The sequence below is a fragment of the Buceros rhinoceros genome, unplaced genomic scaffold (assembly GCF_000710305.1).
Source record: "Buceros rhinoceros silvestris isolate BGI_N320 unplaced genomic scaffold, ASM71030v1 scaffold23741, whole genome shotgun sequence".
NCBI classification, from domain to species: domain Eukaryota; kingdom Metazoa; phylum Chordata; class Aves; order Bucerotiformes; family Bucerotidae; genus Buceros; species Buceros rhinoceros.
In genome coordinates, this window is record NW_010396314.1 from 176 (window position 1) to 23894 (window position 23719).

Sequence of the window (23719 nt, forward strand, 5' to 3'; positions counted from 1 at the left end):
GTGGAAGGCGGTTCTTTGCCAGGCGGGAAGGAGACAGCAAGACCCCCATCACTTTATAAGTAGTGCAGCCTGTTAGTGTGAGAGTGACCTGGGCAGAGTTCAGCAATGGCCTGGTGCTGCTGGGTGTTCCCCAAATCCCTGGGGTGCTGGGCCGGGTGGTGCCGCCCAGGTGGGTGTGCTCTCGGGAGGTAGTATCGACACGTGGGAAGAGAGAGCTCCCAGCTCAGGTATGTCACCGGCTCAGACTACAGCCATGTGTCGGATTGGGTTACAGCAAAACCAGCAGGTCTTAGTTCACCAGGTTTCAGTTTGGGAAGAAGGTTATGGTTTTGTTCCACTTAATTCCACCCGGTAAGTGAAAACTTTTTTGATGAGACACAGCCACGGGATTTTTAGAGTTTTGGAAAAAAGGTATTCTAGTGTTTGACTCACTAGGTGATAGCTTGACAGAGGAGGTGAAGGGTAAGTGTGACAGCTCTTGTCATGCCTTTAGTTGGCCTTTTCCATAAACATTTCTCTTTGTTGCTCCTAAGTAGACTTTAGGCCTGACAAAATACATTTAATGCAACAGATGTCGAGCAGAACTTAGGTCAAGGTGGGCCAAATGTTCTGCTGGTGGTAGAGAAACTTTTGAAAACTAAAGGTATAGCTTCTCCTTAAAAAAGTCTAATTAAGAATGTCATTTAGTAAGTGAATGGCAAATAAATATTAGGTATGTTTAAAATAGATAGCTGTAAAACTAATCTGTGTTTAATTGAGGTTTGTTTAAAGTAATTGGCTGCTTTTTCTATATACTTCGGTAAAAATTATTTTATAATGTTTCTTATTTAAACAAAAAATTAAAATAATGTAATTGCCTATAAAGACAGTAATATATATGAAATCGACCCCAAAAAGCAATTCTTTGTGTTCTATGCATGTCAATATCTATATATAGTAACTTGCTTGAAATCTATTTTAGCTATTTTCTGCAGGTATTGAGTTGCCGAATGTGCAGGAAATTACGTGCTCTGCCCATCGGGGTCTTCAGCGAATGGCTAACTCTGTTGCAGGAAAGGTCATGCTCACCAGCAACTGGCTTTTATTCACACCTTTGAATCAAAGCGTGGTCTATCATGTACTAATATCAACTATTAAATTGGTATAAAATTCAAATACCTGTGCCCCCTTAAAAACACCAGACGTTATTGAACCAGCGCATAAGAATTCTCTACTGTTGGAAATGAAGTCTCACTGATCTTTCACAGACTTTTTGTGATAAAAATATTTGTTAAACAGTAAATCTGCAAGCACTGTGGAGTTTTGGTCACATGCATGGTCTTGATTTTGCGTAGGTTTATCCAAGTTATGCATTTGCATGCAGGATACTGGTCTAGTTTTGTTAACTGTTAGGGCAATTGTGTTAGCAGTTATTATTTTATTTCAGGCATGGAGCCTCTTTCTCTCTAAAGATGAAATCATACATCAGTGAACACCGTTCTTGCACGTGGCCAGGCACACACAAGTGTTTTTATAATTTAAGTTTAATAGTTGTCCTTGGCTGACCTTTTAGTTTGGTTTGTCTGAAGTGCATCTGCTGAGCTGGTGACTCTGGTTTTCAGTGGAATGGTCATTTTACCTTCTCAGAAAATAACATGCTTCAGTCAGTAATTGATATTCCTCATTAATGGAAGAGTTAAGTATCTAGAGCTGTCGTCTTCATACTCTATCAATCAGCAGAGTTTCCAGTGGCTGGAGAAGGGAACCAGGAGTATGATTCTTCATTTGTCCAGACTTTGTTATTTTTCCTTTGACCTTGGCTAAGTCATTGTTCTATGCTTTATTTCTTCTTTCACCAAGTTTTATCAGGGTATGTTGCCTGCACGTAAAATGCTGTGAGAATTTTTGGAGTTGAGATATGCAGGTAAAAAAAAAAAGCAGGTATTTCAATCTCTTTGACTTTACTTGTGTCACGGTGAAAACAAGTTATAGGGAATGATCCCTCTAGCTCCTGTGTCCAACAGATTCTCATGTAATTTTGAGATGGTGATCTATCCTGAGGTGTTCACCCATCTCTGACCCTGTCTTACAGAGTAAGGCTGTGTTTTACAGGGAGTTAGAACCAGGCTCTTTAAGAAAAGATACTGGAAAGCAGTGAGAAGTTGTTGCCTTTTGAAACACTCTGTACTGCCTGTATAAAGTGTGTTCCCAGAAATGGTGATGAAAATAGATATTTTTAACTATGCAGCTGTGAAATGATACTCTGAAAATAATACACAGTGTTGTTTCATCTTCTAATATCAACATATTTATAAAGGCGCAGTTGCTAGATAATACTTTCCTTGCAGGTTTCTTGGTGATTCCAGGGAATTTATAATGTAACTGTTACGTATATCTTGTAAATATCTGAGATTAACCACAGTGCAGATGAGCTATTAAGACACCTGTTTAGACTAACAACCCAATTTTTCTGTCTGAGAGTGTTTTAAAAAAAAAAAAACAAACCAAAAAAGAGCAATCCCCCTCATAAATTTTTAAAGTCAAAGCTTAACAGTTTGTTTAGGAAAATGTTGTCCTCCTGCTCTACGGAACAAGTGGCTTTCAGAAGTTATGTGTAAGACTTCTAATGTTCCAATATAAGTGACAGGGAAAGGAAAAATGCTGTAGCTGCTGACTATTCACCATAGTACTCCGTTGGTTTAACAGAACGTGGTAGGGCCTGGTTCAATGTCTTTTCATTGCCTGCTTGATAGATACAAATGTCAGAACGACGAAATGGTTAAATGACTGGCCTCTAAACTACTGGGAGCTTTGGGGTGAAAGGTTGTGAAAGGGGGAAAAAGCTGCTTCTTATGTGGTGCCTTTCACCCAGGAATTTCCAAATGCTGAAATGCCGTATTTTGGATACTTTGGGGTAGGTGTTTTTAGTGTTGCCCTCATCTTTAATTTTTTTTGACCTTTTCTAGCATAGGTTTCATGTATAACACCTATGGCTATATATTGCAGTGTAAGAACAAGAATAGAGGAACAGAGCACGGGTCTTCTGGCTCTGATTATCGTGGTGCCCTTCATGTTATTAGTATGACATTTTATCAAAAGTACTGGATTATTTTCACTTCTGTTCCATCTGTGTGCTTTGATGTGTGCTAGACGAGAGATGCTTTGGGAAAGGATGATTTTAAACTGTATGTGTCAAGGGTGGTCCATCACCAGAAATCCCCTTGGGGGCAGTCAGGAACCAAGGGAGCTTTGTCTTCCTTAGGAAAAAGTTACATTCTGGATGCCTGTGAACCAGAGCAAGGTAAAAACGTAGCAGACGGTGTGACTCGCAATGACTTTCCCATGACTTAGCAAATAGTTACTGTGTGTGCTCAGCTAGCCTTTGCTAAGAGCACATTCCTTTTTTCCGCTGTGAACAGAAGAGCAAATAGGCTTCAGAACTTGCAGACGGTATTCTAATGAAATGAGCATCAAGGAGGCTGCAAGATCTGATAGACGTGTATGTATTTTTTGTGGACCTTAATCTGGGTTTACACACGCATTGTAGCTGCATAAGAGGTGGCAGAACTAGCTTGCAAAAACCTGGGGTCAGAATGACTTCCACACCTGCCGAGTTCTTAAAAAAGAATTGAAAGAGTGCTAGAGGGCAGTTTGCTGATTCAGCATGGCCTACAGTTCCTGACCTTACCTTCCTGTAAAAAAAAAAAAAACAAACTGTTTCATCTCTGTGGAATAGTTACGTTCACCTAGTTCTGTTATAGTCTAGATCAAAAATGACATGCGGGTTTTTTTCAAAATTGGAATGGGGGAGATGCATTGAATTAGGTTGGTTTTTTTTAAGCTCCTTTTAAATAAAGTCTAGAATTTGTTTTTGATGTGTGCTGCTTTGGGTAACTATGTAAATAACCTAGAGTTCTAGTTCAGCAACGTATGGCACATATGTTGCTGAACCCTTCTGGTTTGCCCTTTTTTTTTTTTTTTGTAATATTAAAGGACGTACCCATAGTAGTATGTCCGCTATAGTACGTTAAATTTTTAATGTCTAAGGAGAATGCGCAGAGGTCTTTTTAACCAGGATGAAACATCTTGTTTTTATCATTTAGCGGCATGCAGGCTTTGTGCGAGGTATGAATAATTCTAATATTAAAGATGAATGTAAGCTGACTTCAGTGAGTATTACTGGAGGAAAAAGTGCTTTTCCATATGTAATTAACCGTTGATAGTTCACATGCCATGAACTGGCCTCTTTAATGTTAGGTTCAAACTTCACGTACATTTCAGGTTATGTAGCTGGCATGAGGCTTCTCTCAAAAGTGTGTTTTAACACATGGCTAACAAACCAAGTGCTAAGAAAAACTGCAATGAAATAGATATGTTCTGGAACAGTGATTGATACTAACAGACAGTGGTGCGACGTTTGTGGTCTGGTAGAATACATTCCTCAGCTAGTGAGGCTGCATAGCAAAGATTGCTCTTGGGAAAAGTCCCTGAATTCTTTGGCTCTTAGACAACAAAGTCATACCAGTGACACGGCATGTTGGAGGATTTGTAAGGGAGGAGGACTTGAGATGAGTTTTGGTTTTGTTTTTTTAAAATGTTTAGTTACATCTTGGGAAACAGACTTCAGCTGTAACAAACTTTTTTCTTCAGTTATCATTGTAGTACTCTAAATTTAGTATTTCTTTTAAAAGGGTATTTGTAAACAAGGAGCAAGAGAGTGAAAAAGAAAGTTTTTACCAATGTCAGAACTTTGAAGTCACAGGAATTATTTCTATTCGCAGTGCAGTTTAGATGTGTGATAGCAACTGTTGCAAAATCCTGATTTTAATTCTCGCATGCTGGAGCCATGGGACTTCTGTGTAGAAAGATGCTACTTGCCAGTGGTTCTCACTGAAGTGGCATCAGTGCATTTGATTCTTCTGGAGGCTGGGATGCGCCTGGGCCAGTGGGATCCTCTACACTCACACAGTTCCCTGATAGACCTTTAGTGCCTCCTGATTTGCAGCTCACCTTATGTATAGCAAAGTATTCAAATTGCATGTGCTAAAACCAAGTGCTGGTATTTGTGTAGAATACGTACCTAAAATAGGTGTAGCTCTTTTTATTTGGTTGGGTTTTTTTAGCAGTGAAGAGGAACATGATGAGAGGCAGCCATCTTTGGAGAGTAAAAATACTAAGGAGTAACATAGCTGAAATGGATGTGTTCAGTGTGTTTTAATGTTACAGATACAAAATCGGCACCTATGTGAAGTCCAATTTTAAGTTCAGTTGGATGTTCTCTTTAATGGTTAAGCGAAACAAGGGAGCAAAGGGAGCAAATGACAGGTTATGGTAGTACCTGAGGTACATTCGGTACCCACATGCCTTCATGTAGCTGTCTGTACTCCTCCCCACACGTCAGTTTCTCTGTCATCCCCTTTTCAGCGACATGGGAAGGGGGTCCTTCTGAAGAGTTTGTAAGTCCTTTATATTCTGTATAGAATGTATAGAAGTGTTAATGTAGCTCTGTGCGAATTAAGTTGTGAATGGAGTGGATTAAGAGGAGGCTTTGTTTGGAAGGTACAAGGTATTTTACTTATGCTACCTTGTATTAAAAACACAAAGTATTTCTAATCTGAGCCTCTGTTTTGAGCCACCAAGGGTAATAAAGTAGCTCATCCACCTGCTTGGTTGGTATCTGATGCTCAAGGTGTTAATGAGTATGATACTTCTAAGATAAAAAAACCATCAAGATATTGGTACAGATGTTTTGATCCTATCCTTTAAAACTTGTAATAGTTCAAAGAATCCAGTGAAAATATATTAATCCCACATACTAATAGAAGTGACATTTCTAGGAAGTTTCTGTAGTTTGCTATAGGCATAAGCTCAGTCCTGTGTTTTTATTTTTAATGAAGAAAGATTATTCTTTGATATTTTATTAAATTTCAATGTGTAGCAGTTTTGTACACTGCTGTCTATTTTATGTTTTTGCTTTTAAGACATAACATTTTTGTATTCAATTTGTTGTGTTATTTCCATTAGTTTCTTGATAATTCTTAAGCAATTTCCATAATTTTTTTATTGGAATAGATGGTTTCTATTAAAAGGATAGTTGTCATTTATCATAAAAAGGGAAGGTAGTCCTTAATTTTTAAAATTTTAGGATTAAATGCTTTTCAGTTTCCAAACATGAAATACGGTGCAGATTTTCACTTAGCCACTGAGTTTATCATAGTCATTGTGAAAAGACATCAGTCTGCACTTCTCAGTCCATTTTATGCAGCCTTAGTATGACCTTACTCATAGGTGAGTTAAAGGTGATTGAAATGGAAAGCTTTCTTCAGCAAGTGCATAATAACACGTTTATGTACAGGAGTACTTCCGCTGATATCAATGTTAGGCATAGGACTAAGGACTGTGCTGCGCTGGGGTCCAGTGTCATTTGGTATGTGCAGCAGAAGTGTCTGTTCAAGGTAGGTAGGAAAAGAAGGAAACTAACACATCTGGAGCTGTAGTAGAAATTAATACCAGCAAGTAAATTTTATTTCTGATGTATTTATTCAACCATTATTTATCAGTTGAAAACAAATACTTTTTTAATTTGAAAGTGTATTTGCCTTTTCAGGACTTTGGGGATATCAGAGGGATGTGGGTCAGGAAGACGAGAGTGCTCATATTGCAGTGTCAGTTACTCCCAATTCATCAAAACACTCTACAAATAGACATTTCAGTTCAACCAGATGCAAGCGCTGCTTCTGTGGGGTTTCTGTAGCTTGTAAATTTATTTATTTATTTATTTTTTACTGCACAGGATGAGTATATACAACAACGTTTAAACTTTGTGCGGAGATTAAGTCCAGTTCATTCTTCATTTAAAATCAGTTTTAAATAGCAGGAGATAGAAAACCAGCTACACTAATCAAATCTGAGTAGAAGTTAATGAACAAACAGCATGTCCCAGGCTGTCCCTTTTATGGTCATTTATACTAACAAATATAGGAGATACATGCTAGGGAAAGTGAAAGTTGGAGAAAAGAACTTGATGATGTAGGAGTGAGCTGGGCAGTGTTACACACTTAGGAGGAAAGTTCACATCATTTCATACCGTCAAAAGAGCTTTTGGTCCTACTAAAAGAATAGAATTTCTGATTATTTCTCTTTGATACTAATTTGCTCTGCTGCAGTAACTGACACAATTTTTGTTTTTGCTAGTTGGATAGTGTTATTTCAATGGTTTTCAAGTTATTTATTTGCTTTATGTAGGGAGTAACTGAGAAACAAGTAGGTGAGAGGTGTTCTCCTAAGAGCTTAACAGGTTAAGCTGTGTAGATCTGTGCAGTTGTCTTTAAAGTGCTGCAAAGAACATATGAAACACTACTGACATGTAAGTGAAGACAAAGCAGAAGTGTATCTTGGCAATTTCAGTCATGGAAAAGTTAGGTTAGAAGAGACCTCTGCAGTCATCTGGTCCAGCCTCCTGAAGCAAAGCTGTCTCAAAGTTAGGTGTGGTCGATCAGGGCTTGCCCAGCTGAGTTCTGTCTGAATGTCTCAAACGATGAGGTACCACAGCTTCTGTGGACAGACTGTTGTGGAGCTTGGCTGCCCTTGTGGTTTTTTTTTTTTTTTTTTCTTTTGGTAGATAGGAATTTCCCTCAGTGCAGCTCATGTATATTGACTCTTGAAAATTATATTGTTTTCCAATTATAAAAAGTAGTTTTAAAGGATTACAGTTCACTTTTCCCAGTGAGATGGGAAGTGTCTTGAGGTTTTAATGCTTAAGAAAGAGGTGGGTAGAGGATGCTGTAATAATGTTAAAGATATTGAAATACAACAGAGTATTTAGTTTATCATGACATTTCTTGTTGTAAGAAAACACACGTTTTTTCTTTGTAAGTGAACTCTCGCAAATCTCTGCAAAGTTGTCACTCTGCAGGTGTCACTCCATTTAGGGCTCGGTGCTGTTGGATTGCTATTGTATAGTTACGCAGACAGCTGCTGCAGTAGTGCATAAATGGTCACTTGAAGCTGTCTTTTCAGAGAAATGAAGTACGAGGTGGACCAGGCCTGCTTAAAGCTGGCCTTAGTTTTAAAATGTAGTTGCCATCTGTTTCTTAGACTATTATACAATGAATTCAGACTTTGTTAAAGGCTGCTCTAAACTTGGTGCATTAGAGTTTTTCTGGCTATTTAGATACTCTTCTTTCAAGTATTTATTTTGAATGAGGAACGTTTGGTGACTGTAAAAGGCTGATTCCTGAAGCTGTGTAATGATTTCTTCCACTCTAATGCCCTAGACAGTAGGGCTTTTCCTGCCCCATGCTGTCTTCAAAACACAGCGAGCATGAAATTTTGGAATGCTTTGGTTGATTAGCTGACTACTGTGAAGCTGTGTGCATTGCTGGTGTTCTGTTGATTGCATTACATCATTATAAAGATATTGTAAAACCTAATGGGAGTATTCTAAAACTTAACTGTGACTAAATATAATTTTATTTTTTCTCTACAGGCTCATAAGTCAGTGAACTTTGTTTCAACTCTGCTTCAGATCACTATGTCCGAGCAACTGGATTTACCAGTGAGACAGGCAGGCAAGTTTTCAAATCTTTTTTCATTGTATCTACATTAGTGATGCATACATACACATACATGTGCAGGTAATGTTAAAGAATTCTAGTGGTTTTAATCTCAAATACTCAAAAAGTTGTGAGTTGCTCTAATTAGTCGTTGTGAACTATATCTGGTACCACATGCTGAATAGTGAAGACAGAAAGAAAAGGTGGCTGGCTTTTCAGTGACTGCTGCTCTTTAGCAAATAATGGTCTTTGGAGAAACAAAATGGTTTATGATGCTAGCACGCTTGGTCCCGGGAAGTAAGGTAGCCTTCTACTAGCAATGCTAATGTTTCTAAACATTTTAAGTGGAAGGAAACAAATTATATCTTTTGGATCCCTGCTGATTTGCACTTGAGCCATCAGTAAAATTGGGTATTGAATATTAGCAACTCCAAACATCACCTGAAAGCTGCTATGATTACCTCATAGAGGTTTCTAATACGGTGCTTTGGTGGTTTTTCTGACGTCAGAGTTCAGAAAGTGTGGTCTTGATCATTTATCTGGATCTTCTTGTAGCAGAATACTCCAAGTTGCAGCATAAGCTTAACCTGCATTTTTATTTTACTGCTTGGAGGTACCATTCAGATGATGACTCAAAGTGACTGCTTAATGTTGAAAACGTGCAAAAAAAGGGGGAGGTTTGAGAACAACCTCTGAAAATTCACCCTCACTGTAAGCCAATTAAAAGCCTAAACCAATCTGTAGAGTGGAGACAACTCACATCGCACAGCTAACAGACAGTGTGTGTTCTGCAAAGCAGTTAATGGCACCATAAATCCAACTGAGGGCGGAGTGAGGTCTGCATCGCTTCCGTCTTGCTAACTGCTGAGTATTTCTTACCTTTGCAGATCCTTTCAGAAACCCTTTGGTTTTTGAATCTTCAGAAGGTGCATGTGAAATTTGGGAAGAGAAGTTGCTTTATGGATTTGTACATAGAATTAGATTAATAATAACTTTTGTTATTAGTTTTTCATTTGAGATTTCCTGCTGCATTTGTAAGTCCTTTTCTTTCCAGTACTGCGATCTATGTGCTGCCATGTAAATGGTTTGGGTTTGGTTGTCAAATGGTAAATGCAGGCATTTGTGCCAGCAGCCTGATTGCTACAAAGTGCTGTGGTCCATAATCGCAGTGTAAAGGAGGTCTGTTTCTCTTTAGCGTTCACTCCTGTATCACAAACTTAATTAGATTTTTTTTTTATGCTTGCAAGAGATGTTTTAGATATTCATTAGCATTGATTAGCATTGTTGTAGTGAAAATACTGATAAAGAACTTTTAGGAAGCATGTTGCTAAAATATTCCACAACTATTTTATCTGTAGCAGAGATAAAGGCAAAACATTTAGTATTTTTATAGGAAAACACATTCTTTACAGAATTGAAAATGTGGACATTACAGTAAATGGATATCAACCAGTAAAAGAGTATCAACCTGGTAAATTATTATTAATAATGTTTAATGATGATTATTAAATTATTATTTTGATTCTCCTACTCAGAAATGGTCAATGAATTAGTAGTTTTAATCAGCTTTGTTCTAAAACAGATTTGTTTGCAAAATGGGTGTTTGTTTTGTAGTTTGAATGCCTATCAGCTGGTTCACTACTTTTGTCTCCCAGGGGTTATCTACTTGAAAAATATGATAACCCAGTATTGGCCAGATCGTGAAACTGCACCGGGAGAGATTCCACCTTACTCCATCCCAGAAGAAGATAGACACTGTATTCGTGAAAATATTGTAGAAGCCATTATTCACTCTCCTGAGCTGATCAGGTATGCAGTCTTAACCTGTTCATAAGTTGTCTGTGGTTTCTGACGGTTTGGTTTGGTTTGTTTCTTCTGTACAACCAAGATCACCTACATACTAAGCATCATCGTTGTACAGTGTCTATCCTAAGCATAGAATTAATGTAGACAGAAAAACAGTTCACAGCTTGTGCAGCCTGTAGAAGTTTAATGTTCCTCAAATGGAGAATATTAAGCAGAAAGTACAGAACCTAAACCTTCTAAACGAAACATGAAATAAGTGAGTTTGGACAGTATTAGCTGTTTTAACACCATGTTATTAGAAATAATAGAAGTAACTTAATCATTGTGCATTTGATTCCTAGAGTACAGCTTACTACTTGCATTCATCATATTATCAAGCATGATTACCCTAGTCGCTGGACTGCAGTTGTGGAGAAAATTGGATTCTATCTTCAGTCTGACAACAGTGCTTGTTGGCTTGGAATTCTTCTCTGTCTTTATCAACTTGTGAAAAACTATGAGTAAGTTTTTTCCACCATAAAAAACGGCACAATTAATACATTTTGGTGCATCTTTTATATTCTGTATGTATATTGTAATCATGTAGACTTGCCTGTGGGATTGCACAAAAGTGATAGAAATCTAATTTTAGGAAATATACTTGAATGCTTGCTATGCAGGTGTTGGCTCATATATCTTCTCCACTAAGAAATTATAGAAAAACTGCCCTTGTTAAAGGTCTGAGATCAGAAAATAGAGGGTGTTTTAAAGCCTTAACTTGGTAGCTGTTTTTTATGATTTGTTTGCAGTAAGATAGTCTGCTCAGAATCATGACTTCTGCAGAAAATGATTATTTATTTAAACTCTTAAATCATGTGCTCTAGGTATCAGTGATGGTAAACATGTAAAGGTTTCAAAATGTGAAATCTTGCATGTTAGGACTTCGGTGTGAGCATTCCTACCCACCACAGGAAATCTTTATCAAAGCCCCCTTTTTGTCTGCAAGGCGCTGGGCTGGGACACAGATGAACGTTCTTTGCTTTGTATCCGGCGTTATGGTCAGAGCTTTGGAGTTGAGGTTGTACTTTGAGAAGTTACGTGGAGCTTAGCTGCTGCTGCTTGTAGGAAGCTCATTTGAGCTGGGTTAGAGGAAGGTGCAATCCTAGAGTCAGGGAATTGTAGCAGTGGAACTAATGAAATCCAGAACTTTTTCAAAGCACTGTCATGCTTAAAATTTTTGTTTCAGGGACTTGATTTAAAATGTTGCATTGAAAAATTTCACTAATTCCATGAATTCTACACAAGTTAGCGTAAAACAGGTGAAATACCAGTTTCTTACAAATCCTTTTTTACAGGAATGGTACAAAGGCCTTTGTATTCCCATTTTGGAAATTTTTCCATGGCTGAAAATTGCAGGTTTTGCTAGGAAAGGAAAATAATTTCTCACTTGATTTTCAATTTAAACATCTTTAACCAATTACACAGCAGAGATCTGTGAGATCTAAAACAGGAAGTGTTTCCCGGAGAGTGTGTGATGGTTATAGCAGTCCTTGCTTAGGGAAGGACTGAGAGGAGTACAGTGGTTGTGTGATTAACTGAGGTACCGCGTGCGGTGGTAGCCCTGGCTATCAAACACTGTAGCTGCTGCTCAGACCCGTTTAGCTTTGTCATGCAGGCAGCAAGGGTTGGTTTCTCAAATCGTGCAGAAATATGCACGTTTCATTGCATAACAATACAGTGCAAGCAGCTCTCAGAAAAAAATGTTAAATTACTCGTATCTTTTTATTTAAAAATTCTGCATAATGTTATGACTTTGATCAAGTTTTTACTGCTTGACTATTTAGCTGTTGAATTTTTTTTTCTGAATGTGGAAGGTAAATAACTTGGGGTTTTTCAACATACAACTTTCCCTCTCCAAATCCAGCTGACAAGATCAAATGGCTGCTCTTTATATGGTCATTTGTTTCTGGTCTCTTTAAAACTGTGTCTTTCGCAGCAATTAGGACCTGAGTTTTCCTGAGCAACATTTAATCCTTATATTTAGATTTCTATTTCAGAAAATACAAGGAAACTGTGTTATTGAACAGGATTTTGGAGCTCAGTGTTCTGTAGTAGTTTTACAGAACATGCCATCTGGCAGCAGGTTGAGCAGACTTCTTACATTTCTGCTCCTCGGCGCTGTTAAAGAGGCTAAGCATGGATACTTAATGCTAGTGAAAAGTTTACGCAAAATGCATTAAAAAACACCCAAACAGACCCAAACCACAATTCTCCCAACCCCAAAACCTCCCACAAGAGTTGAAGAGTATTATAGCATTAATTACCTAATCAAAAAATAAAGCTGTACAGTTTTAAAGTGGTATTTTACTTAGCTCTTATTGTCTTCACCAGTATGAACAAGATCCTGTTCTGCTGAGATAATTCTTGGAGTCAATAAGGACTTTCTTCTTTGTAAGTTCAAAGTTGGAGGGAAGACTTCAAAATGTGGCTTCATTTCCTTTCAGGAATTTTGAAATATTTTGAGAAAGGAGATAAAGGCTTGTTTTCACAACAGGCAAACTGGTGGGCTGTCACCAGCATGGGAAGGTCTGAGGCACTATTTCAAGGGGGGTTGCAACTGAAGCCTGCTCAGAGTCTGCCACACAGCCTTGAAGATTTTGAGATAGCTCTATCAGATTTTTAGATTCGGGCAAATTAAATGGTAAGATGTAAGAGACTTCACAGTTTACTTTCTTCAGTGTCAGTGAAGTAATTTTGCTTCTGCAAATATTGTGCTAAATCATGAAGTCTGATAAATGTCCTTCTGGAATTTTACTGTCTAGCCCAGCATCTGCCATCCTTTGAAATAAATGTGTACCTTTTGCTTGCAGTTTTTGCAGTGCTCTGATTTTTTTCGCAGGAGGAATGGTGTGGCATGATGTAGTATTTAGAGTGAATAAATTGGCAGGAGTGCCTTGCCATCAGAAAACTTCTGTGGATATCTAGTGGGGTACTGGAGGCTCAGCTGTTTGCTGATTTGTCTTTTAACTGTAACATTACCTGGCTATATAAAATTTATAAAATTCAAAAGGTGTCTGGAAGATCTACAAAATTAGTTTGTTCTTACCTAAAGGTACAAGAAACCAGAGGACCGGAGTCCTTTGATAGCTGCAATGCAACATTTTCTACCAGTTCTGAAGGATAGTTTCATTCAGCTCTTGAATGATCCATCTGATCAGTCTGTCCTCATCCAGAAACAGATCTTCAAAATATTTTATGCCCTTGTCCAGGTAAAAAACCCTAACTTTATATATACTTCATCAGTAGCTTAGTTTAAACCATTATGTTTTCCCTTAAAATAGTAAATGGCCGAAATATTAACGGTATTTGACTACATACCCTACTGCTCAGCTCTGGTATGAATCCCAAGGTTTTGGCGGTTGATTGTGTCTGTGCTCTTACTTCTGTTCAGTGCTATCCCTGCTTGGCTTTAGATGGAACTTCAGCATGCCATCCGCTAAGGTAGAGGCTCTGCTGGAAAACCGATTAGAAAACCACTTTTCTAATGAGAGATTGTAGCAGCCAGCCTACAGCAAATTACCAATGTAAATGCAGCAGTTTGGAATGAAATCGTTAATATGCTATTAATTGCTTCAGAAATTCGTGTAACATCCGTTTAAGGAGCATCTTGGCATTGCATAATTGGAGTAAAGAGCTTTAGTACCTTTGAGGATATTGAGGCTATAGACTAGGTTGCGTCAAGTTCTTTAGCCTGGTTTTCAGAGTCATTTGCTAATCTTTCACGGTAGCTTAAGTGTCGACAAAGATTTGAAAGCTAAAACAGAAACTGTGAAAGTAAAGTTATTTTCAAATTCCTTTGTACTAAATTTATTTTGCATGTTATTTTTTAATAAGTACACATTACCTTTGGAGTTGATAAATCAGCAAAACCTGACTGAATGGATAGAAATCCTGAAGACTGTTGTCGATAGGGACGTACCAGCTGTAAGTGGCTTTGGCTATTTATGTCTTTAAGCTCAAATACTTTCCATTCATTAGAATGTTAAAAAGTTTAACTTTTTATTTCTGCTTTCTTTTTTCTCAATAAGTGCCAAGCAAATAATTTAAGCTAAATAGTGTTTTAAACAGACTAGACCAATTTTGAAAATAGCTTGTGTGGGAGTTCTTTGTTTTCAAATTGTAGCACAACTTATTTTGGCTTCTTACTACAAGAATTTGTTGACCGTTTATGCAGCATATATTGTGGGATTTATTTTTAGATATGCTTTACTTTATAATTCTGTTAAGCTAGAAGTGCAAATGACAGGTTAAAAGCAAAATGTGCTATACAGTTGTTCAAAATACATACAATTTGAAGTCTATGTGAATAGTTGTTAATTTTTTTTTTCTTTTTTTCTCCAAAGGAAACCCTTCAAGTTGATGAAGATGATAGACCTGAGTTGCCTTGGTGGAAATGCAAGAAGTGGGCTTTGCATATCTTAGCTAGACTTTTTGAGAGGTATTTTCTCTTCCATTCAAACAGATGAATATATTAAGTCAGTAATATTGCCGCACCCTTGAGTTTGCATACTTGCTTCTAATCCTAGGTATGGAAGCCCTGGTAATGTTTCCAAAGAGTACAATGAGTTTGCTGAAGTGTTCCTGAAGGCGTTCGCTGTTGGTGTTCAGCAAGTAAGAAACACTCAATGTGGGAGGTATTAGGATAAGTTTAGAGTTAGTAGCGATTTCTTATTTCATTATTTTCTGAAAAGGCTTTTTGCTCTTCTTCACAATAAGGGGTTTTTTTGAGCACATTGGTATGGAAAGCACTGATGTCTGTGGGTTGAAAGAAAAGAATGATTAAAAAAATTACTAATTTGTCACATAGGGCAATCCACTGAAAATAGCCTATGCAGATTATATAATCTGTAACGAGTAAATGCTCTCATATAACAAGCTCTCAGATGAGCTTCAGATAAATATTATCAATTTTTTTCTCTCTGGAAGACATAGGCGTATTATTTATGTGATGTGCTTGACCTTCTTACCTACCTACTTTTTTAACTCTGATGTACTTCTTTGACTCAAGTCAGTGAATACTAAGCTTTCTAGCCCTTTGCAAAAGCCTGATCAAGCAGAGGCTCCCTTAAACATAGGTAAGTCTGGTGACTTTTCAGTCATCTCCCTGTCTGGGTATTGCACTTACAACCAGTAATTTCCTTCCTAAGTCCAGGAGGCTTTTAAACTTAGGCAGTTAAACTTTTTTTTTTTTTTTGCTTTGTTTTATATGAAGAATTAAATGAAACCCTGGAATTGGGTTTTGTCATTTCTCTCCAGCTGGTGCTGCTGCTCTTGAAGATGCAGTGCTGCCACTGGCCTGGATTGGGCTACAAGGAAATCCCCTTGCATTACCAATACCAAACTTTCCAGTGAGCTGGAATTTAATTACTTGTAACAGTCCCATATGCACTTCCCATCCTTATTCACGGAGAGCCGTGGACTTTAACGTAAACGTAAATCCCTGTGAATAGCTCTGGATGCCACCTCAGAAGAAGAATTGGGGGCAGGAAGCCAAGGGGAGAGGATGGTTCATCATTCTTCGTACAGCATCGTTGCTGTAAGGCTGCACGTAGGCAGGAATCAGTGGACTGCGTGAGTGTATTTTACCAATACAGTGTTTGGGCGTGCATTTCTATGCCCAGAGAGTGGCAAGGTGCAATAATAACCCTTGAGGGAAAGATCCCCTGAGCTGTGTTGGTGATGAATTAGAATCTACATTTTGTCTTATCAAAGGATTGTATTTTTAAAAGATGTGCAGCACCTGGTAAGAGCTGCAGATTGTCTTATAAAATTAACAATGACATTTAGTAGAAGGATTAGTCAGTACCCATTTTAGTCTAATGAATAAGCAGGGGGTGTTGGTTGGATTTAGGGGTTTCTTGTGTAGGATTTTGAGGAAGGTAGAATTCTGGTTAAAATCTGTGGTCAGTATAAACCATTGATGAGATCTCTTTTTTTCTAGGTGTTGCTGAAGGTGTTGTATCAATACAAGGAAAAGCAGTACATGGCTCCTAGAGTTCTGCAGCAAACACTGAATTACATCAATCAAGGCGTGTCACATGCAGTCACCTGGAAGAATCTGAAACCTCATATTCAAGTAAACCATTTTGGGGGTTTAATACTTTGATGACTCAGTAGTACATTAGTCAGTCTTGTATGGTGTTTCTAGCCCTGCTGGAATTCAGGTTTTGGGGACCTCTGTCATAAATTGCTGGTGGAAAGAGTTTAAGCGTGTTTGGTGAAGGTTACCTTGATACGCGAGCAAAGCTAGCTAACTGGGGGGATTTTTGCTGTCATTCCTTAGTGCTTTCACATGTTAAGGATTACAGTGTAACACAGCAACACAACGATCTTGGAGATGGGTTTATGGCATTGAATCATCTCCACATACCATTATCCAAAGCAAATCTAAAGCTTCTGCTGTATCGTAGCTCTGCTTTACATTAAAAGATCTCTTTTTTGTAAGGTAGTGCATAAAGTCTGCTATGTCCAAATAGTGTTGTTTTATATGACAAGTGACAGGACGGACAAAATCTGTGAAAATAAGGACAAGATATAAAGATGGGCTTAGTGCTAGCGTGTTTTCAACTTTTCTTTTATTGCAGGGAATTATCCAAGATGTTATTTTTCCATTGATGTGCTATACAGATGCTGATGAAGAGCTCTGGCAGGAAGATCCATATGAATATATTCGCATGAAATTTGGTGAGAATTTGAAATCTACTTGTGTTAAAATATTACTTTCCACAAAATGGGATTTTTTTAATAGATGTGGCTTTAATTTTTTTTTAAAAAGATAAAACCAGCTTGTATTATTCAAATAGTGTAACTTTGTATAGTTAACTTTTGGATATACTGCTGGAAATGACAGATAACATGATAGTCAACAATGACTCAGGTGTTTCTGCACTCAAAGTAGCTAATTTGGACGGTTACAAAGTTTTTATTGTAAGTCAAACAGTCCAGGTCTTGCTAACGATAATTACCTAATGTTATTAAAACTTCATGCTTTACAACAGCTAATATTTCAGGCCCTGGAGTTTTTATGATCTTAAGAAATTTCATACATGGCACAGTTCAGAACAGATTTCCTGTATGGTAAATGAAACTTGTTGAGGTAAACCTGGCATTCCAGACTTGTTTTAATCTCACCTCCTGTGGCTTGCTGCTTTGGTTTTGGGGTTTACTGTAAGTCTCTGCAGTCCTTTCAGGCTGGGGAAAAAAGAAGATACTTCAGACTTCTTGAACAAATTCTTCACTCCACTAGGACTTTTATGAGGCTATAACAAGGAATCTTGACAGGTTTAGGAGTTCCTTATCCATCAGGTCAGAGGCAGAGCTGTAAACAGTACAGGTATTGCACAAGGCTCTGATAATCCTCTTCTGCAGAGAAATAAAACTGAGCATTTTTAACTCAGTTATGCGTACTTGCCTGTACAGCAAATAACATATACATTAAAAATTGACTGCTGTGTCTGCTCCTATTATTACAAAAGATGGATCTTAAAAATTAAGACATGCTATTTCGAGTTAGACATGTAGAGCCAGTGATCATGAAGAAGGTGAAACACTCAGCCATCTCCAACCATGTTACCATTGTTTGATCTTGGAACACCCGTAGTAAGAAAGCACAGTTAACCACCTGAAAAAAAGGGAAAATCGTTGCTTTATATTAAATCATTAGATTACCTTAAGATCGTGAACAATAATAAAGGACCAAAATTTATAGCTGTTACTTGTTTACTTAATAGATGTATTTGAAGACTTCATTTCTCCAACAACTGCTGCTCAGACATTATTGTTTACATCATGTAGTAAAAGGAAAGAGGTAAGCTGTTCAAGGATTTTACTTAAATACAATGTTGGCTGCACTTAGTTTGTAGTCTCCATTTGCTGGAAGAGCTACTAATAAAAGGTTTACTTTTATGCTGTCTGTATATCAGTGCAAAACTTATCCCTTCTCAAATTTGTTTTGCACTAGTCTGCTTGTGATTTTTTGATTTGCCAATTCCCCTAGAACCTACCTATCAAAAATGTTGTGTGTTTGTAACAAAGGCATAAAACATTATCCAGATTCCAGACTTGGAGCAGATTTTTAAAGATTTTAAGCATTTCAGAGCAGTGAGAATGGTACCTGAGATGATTGATGGAAATGTTTTGACTAACGTTACGTGTAATCTAGGTCTTGCAGAAGACAATGGGCTTTTGTTATCAAATCCTTACGGAGCCAAATGCTGACCCTCGTAAGAAAGATGGTGCTTTACATATGATCGGTTCTTTGGCTGAAATTCTCCTAAAAGTAAGCATAACAGATCTGGTGTTTCTTCGGTTCTTTTTTTTCTTTCTTTCTTCCTGTCTTTCACTTAAAATGTCTTAGAAGAAATGAGACTAGCTTTTTGAATCCCTGCCAGTTGTTTCTAAAGCTGTTGAACTTAATTGTTTTGCTTTTGTTGTCAGCTTAATTACACAAATTTTATTAAGTCATGTTCAAGTACAGATTATTGTTTTAAGTTCCTTTATGTTCTCAGCTTCTAGTAAGAACTGCTACACCATTTCCTGCACTACATTTAACTACACTGCCTTTTCTTGTGGAAGGAAAAAAAGTCCATTCAGTGCAAGGCTGTTGATGTAACGAGATCTTCTCTGTGTATAGAAGAGAGGAAATAAAGTGAAAATAGCAACCTTGTCAGTTAGAATGGTAGCAAAAAAGATGTAGGACATGGACTTGTATTTGGACCACAGCTCTGAGAAGTCTCCCTGACCACTTTCGCTTTTGATACTGGAGTAGTGTACTGACAAGCAAAAGGTGTCTCTAAGAGTCAAAAATATCAGGAAAGTAAGTGTCACTATTTTGACTGAAAATTGTGAAAGTCCATGTAGGATCCAAGTCTACTTACTAATGTGGAATTTCATTGTTTAATGGGTTTTAATAAAGGGGGGAGTTAAAAGAGTGTTTTGCTATGGTGTTCACACTTCTACATGTGACATTTTTATACTGGATTAGAGATGCATTTTTATATGAAGTTTTAAACTGATATGTTTCTGTTTGTGTTCCGACAGAAGAAGATATATAAAGATCAGATGGAATATATGTTGCAGAATCATGTATTCCCTCTCTTTAGCAGTGAGCTGGGTTACATGAGAGCACGGGTAAGAAAGTGTAAGATTTACTGTTAAGATATGCTATCTGTTCCTACTGAAGAGTTCAGGAATATTCTTTAACTTTTTCCTATAGCAAATGCACTCCTTTCTGCACTTTTTCTGTAATAAATTGTATGCTTATTTCAGAGATTAGTATCGGTCTTTGTTGTGTGACTGTAGATAGCTACTGTGTCGTTTTAAGATGGCTGCAGAACTGTGTGCATAGTTTTCCATCTGTGTCTGGTGGTATGGTCTGTTTGTGTTTTGCATTTAGACCGTACTGCTCACGCAAAACCTGTGGCCAAAGATGAACTTGAGATCATAGTACTGGTCTAGTGATGTCTGAAAGACAAGCCTCCCACTGGCCAGCCTCCACACTCTCAAACATCTTGATCTGTTAAAAAGTACCTTTATTCGGTAGTAGTTGCACTTCAGATTTAATAATTTGTGTAAGTTTTCAGTATACAAATAGTCAATAATTGTATTTGTAGGCTTTGGAACTCTGAATTTGTGAAATGTCTTTTTTTCAGGCTTGTTGGGTTCTTCATTATTTTTGTGAAGTCAAATTTAAGAGTGACCAGAATCTCCAGACAGCCTTAGAACTCACAAGACGGTGTCTGATAGATGATAGGGAAATGCCTGTGAAGGTGGAAGCTGCAATAGCCCTTCAAGTTCTGATCAGTAACCAAGAGAAAGGTAGCTCTCTTTCTTAAAGTTGCAGCAAGCTTTATTGGAATAGGCATTAATATTGCCATGTTCAGGGAGATTTTTTTTTTTCTTCCTGATGATAATTTACTACTTGCAATTGTAATTTGAAATCACTTACTGTAATTTTCCAGACAGAAAATTTTCTCTTTTTTTATAAATAATATTATCACAATTTTGTGGTACAGTAAATCCAGTTTTACAGCACTGAATTATTGAACCAGAAATACAGTGGCTATCAGTGTACAATCATTCATGTTAAAATTTACTTTTTAAAAAAGCTGTCTTTATCCAGGCAGCCTTTACATTGCTTAGTACTCCTGAAAGCTGGAATAAAAGCCACAAAGCAAACAAATTCTGTATCAAATACTTTGGCTAATTGGGCAAAAATGTGTATGTCCCTATTCCTGTTCCATTAAAATTTGCATTGATAACTGATGTGGTATTCCATAAAGACTGCAGAACTCTGTTTTTCATACTTCAGTTGTGATTCTCTGGGTATATGCTTTTTGCTAATTTTTTTTTTCCTGAATGTTGTTATTGCTTTGATTTATACGACCCATGGTTTTGGCATATTAATGCTGAAGCGCTAAGTATTAATAAAGTACATAATGACTTTCTTATACTGTAATTTTGTAATAATGTCAATTCAAATATTTCCACTCGTTTTTACAGCTAAGGAATATATTACTCCATTCATTAGACCTGTAATGCAAGCTTTACTTCATATTATAAGAGAGACTGAAAATGATGATCTTACTAATGTGATTCAGAAGATGATCTGTGAATATAGTGAAGAAGTTACCCCAATTGCAGTAGAAATGACACAGCATTTGGTAAGATATTCTGGTGACTTGGTAAGATGGAAATTTGTGAGGATGATAGTAGAAATGTTAGAGAACTCTTTGCATGTGTTTTCTCCTGATAGTGTTAATAATGAGTTCTGATAGCACACTTTAGATTTAGGTTCTCTGATTTAGAATGGGAAATTAAAGAGCAGATTTTTAATAAAAAATTTGGTGTGAGAATAATGGTACATTGTATGTAACGTGAAAATAAAATTGAATCTGCAGGAGAAATTCAGAGCTTGATGGTCCATACCTAGCAAGTTTTATTAAGGGTTTCAAAAGCCTCTGCTTTTGTGCTTCCGTATTAAGGGCTCTTGCCTTGGAGTTAAAACTAAATTGTTTGCACGTTCTCTCTGGGAACGCCTGCAGAGCTGTCCAGTCTAGTTCGGCTACAATTAAACCTTCTGTCAGAAAAACCTTACTTGTATTAAATGAGTTCTTTTGCATAGGAGTAATGTCGTTTATTTCTTTAAGCATAGATAAAGGATGACGTGTCAAATGGCTTAACGTTCAATTTTATTAATCTTGGAAACAAACTCAGGAATGGAGCAGTCACCTTCTAAAATCCATGCACGTTTTATTAACGGAAGTCCTCCCTAAATTTTGTAGAATACCAAACTTGCACAATTGTTCTTCATCTCGAAGCACGACCTCCGTAAATGATGTGATTATGGGTTGTTTTACTGTTACATGCAGGCAATGACATTTAACCAGGTGATCCAGACTGGACCAGATGAAGAGGGCAGTGATGACAAAGCAGTGACAGCAATGGGAATCTTGAATACTATTGATACACTTCTCAGTGTAGTTGAAGATCACAAGGAAGTAAGTAAAAATTACCTTAAAGCTAGTATATATTTCTGACTCACTGAAAGTCTTCTGTAGTCCCAGCATTCCTGATGTTGTTATCTGAAAAGCTGTCCTTTCAGCCAAAACTATCTTAAACCAGAAAACGGCGACGTATTTATCACGCACCAAGGTTGTAACAAAGTGGGTCGCATTTCTAACACGGTATGTGTAGTATTAGAGCATAAACATTGTCACAGTATTTCCCTTAAGAATCCAGGTCCTTGTTCAGATAGGAGGAAGCAGCTTGTCTCAACAGATGGAATTCTGTCAGCTCAGCTGGAAAAACCCATCTGATTTGATGAGGCCTGCCCTTCGAAGACAATAGACAAAACTTCAGTTAGCTTGGAACATTGACTCTTCTGATTTAGTTTGCACTCTGCAACAGAATCAGTGTCTGCAAATACAGCTGTTGGGGCTGTGCTAAACGAGACAGTGTTTCACCTGCCTAATCCGCACTGTAGAATTCTCCAGTGTGGTGAAAACTTCCGCTACTTAGTCTTGTTGTGCTGAGTGCACTCACTTCTGTCCTGAATACAGCTTGTGCAAGAGATGCGATTGCTGGTGAAAATACTTCTTGACAAAGTCAGCCACCGGTTTTTGATAAATACATTGTAGTTTTTTAGTGACTAAACAGTTCAGTAATAGATTTTACTCTTGGGGCTCTGAAGGCTTTACTAAAGAAGCAGCTTAATGTGTATTCTGAATGCACAAGGGAGGAATCCAGTGCTGCCATGCAGTAACCCAAGGACCAGCTCGGCTCATGTACTTGTTGGTAAAGTGGCTCAGCAAGCTTTTCCTGTACTCGCTTTTGTCAGCAAATTCTTGCTATTAAATGAAAAGTTTGTGTAACAATACGCTAGTCTTGAGGAACTCGATTGTAAAATTTCAATCAGTAAATATTTAGAGACAGCTCGCACAGGATGACCAGTGTTCCAAGAGATAAGGTATTTAGCTGGTTAGTGTCAAACCCTGTTCTGCATAGCTAAACCCCTTATTAGAAACTCAACCCTTATTTGTCCCTTCCCCGTGCAAGGTAAGTGCTCTAAACAGGTTAATGACTTGTTAGCTGTTCCATGAACTAATAAATACTAATTGGGAAGAGTGTCTGAATCTGTAGAGCAGCATTTAGACTGATGTCCACATGCCATGTGAACATCCTAAGCTAGGTTTAGGAGGTAGGTTGGTATTTGCTTTTAGTTTTGTTTTTTGAAATTCCACTTTTTCCGAAACAGCAAATACTTCCTGCAGCTTCCATTGCTCACCCCTTTGATATGTACGTTTACTTACTGTGTTTCAATGGGACCGAACTGGTGCTTAGGGTTACTGTTAGGCTTTTCTTTTTAAAGGACACCCTGTAATGAGATTCTTCCAATATTCAAAGAGTATTCAGAAAACACCTTATATTAAAAGTTATCTTAGCTGAGAGTGCTGCTCTTACACATATCACCCTCAAACGTGAGAAATTCTGAATTGTTTTCAGAAGACTATATTGTAGAGAAACTGCTTTGAGTAATTTTACTTTAAAATGTGTTTAATTTCAACTCTGAAGTACTGAAACCAGTCATACACCTTTTTTCAGATTACCCAGCAGCTGGAAGGGATCTGTTTGCAAGTGATTGGAACAGTTTTGCAGCAGCACGTATTAGGTATCTGTGCTTTTGTTGTCTTACTTTTTTGAGTGTAGGGGATTGGCATTAAATTTACTGAGATCCTGTTTGTTTTAGAGTTCTATGAGGAGATCTTTTCCTTGGCTCATAGTCTCACCTGTCAACAAGTTTCTGCACAAATGTGGCAGCTTCTTCCTCTTGTGTTTGAAGT

At 37.5% G+C, this 23719-nt stretch overlaps 1 protein-coding gene across 1 annotated transcript in view; it reads left to right on the forward strand.

Moving 5' to 3' along the window:
• Positions 1–253: 253 nt before the first annotated feature.
• The window catches only part of IPO7 (importin 7), a gene marked incomplete at its 3' end in the record, with an annotated part of 29087 nt that continues 5621 nt past the window's right edge, over positions 254–23719 (forward strand). The window contains exons 1-19 of the mRNA XM_010145879.1: positions 254–351; positions 6335–6434; positions 8468–8549; positions 10190–10343; positions 10682–10840; positions 13432–13588; positions 14214–14303; positions 14723–14817; positions 14906–14990; positions 16321–16455; positions 16964–17063; positions 18110–18186; positions 18541–18657; positions 19419–19508; positions 20030–20195; positions 20880–21040; positions 21749–21877; positions 23481–23547; positions 23626–23717. Coding sequence (XP_010144181.1) covers positions 254–351; positions 6335–6434; positions 8468–8549; positions 10190–10343; positions 10682–10840; positions 13432–13588; positions 14214–14303; positions 14723–14817; positions 14906–14990; positions 16321–16455; positions 16964–17063; positions 18110–18186; positions 18541–18657; positions 19419–19508; positions 20030–20195; positions 20880–21040; positions 21749–21877; positions 23481–23547; positions 23626–23717 — 2154 coding nt within the window. The remainder of the gene's footprint in view (positions 352–6334; positions 6435–8467; positions 8550–10189; positions 10344–10681; positions 10841–13431; positions 13589–14213; positions 14304–14722; positions 14818–14905; positions 14991–16320; positions 16456–16963; positions 17064–18109; positions 18187–18540; positions 18658–19418; positions 19509–20029; positions 20196–20879; positions 21041–21748; positions 21878–23480; positions 23548–23625; positions 23718–23719) is intronic.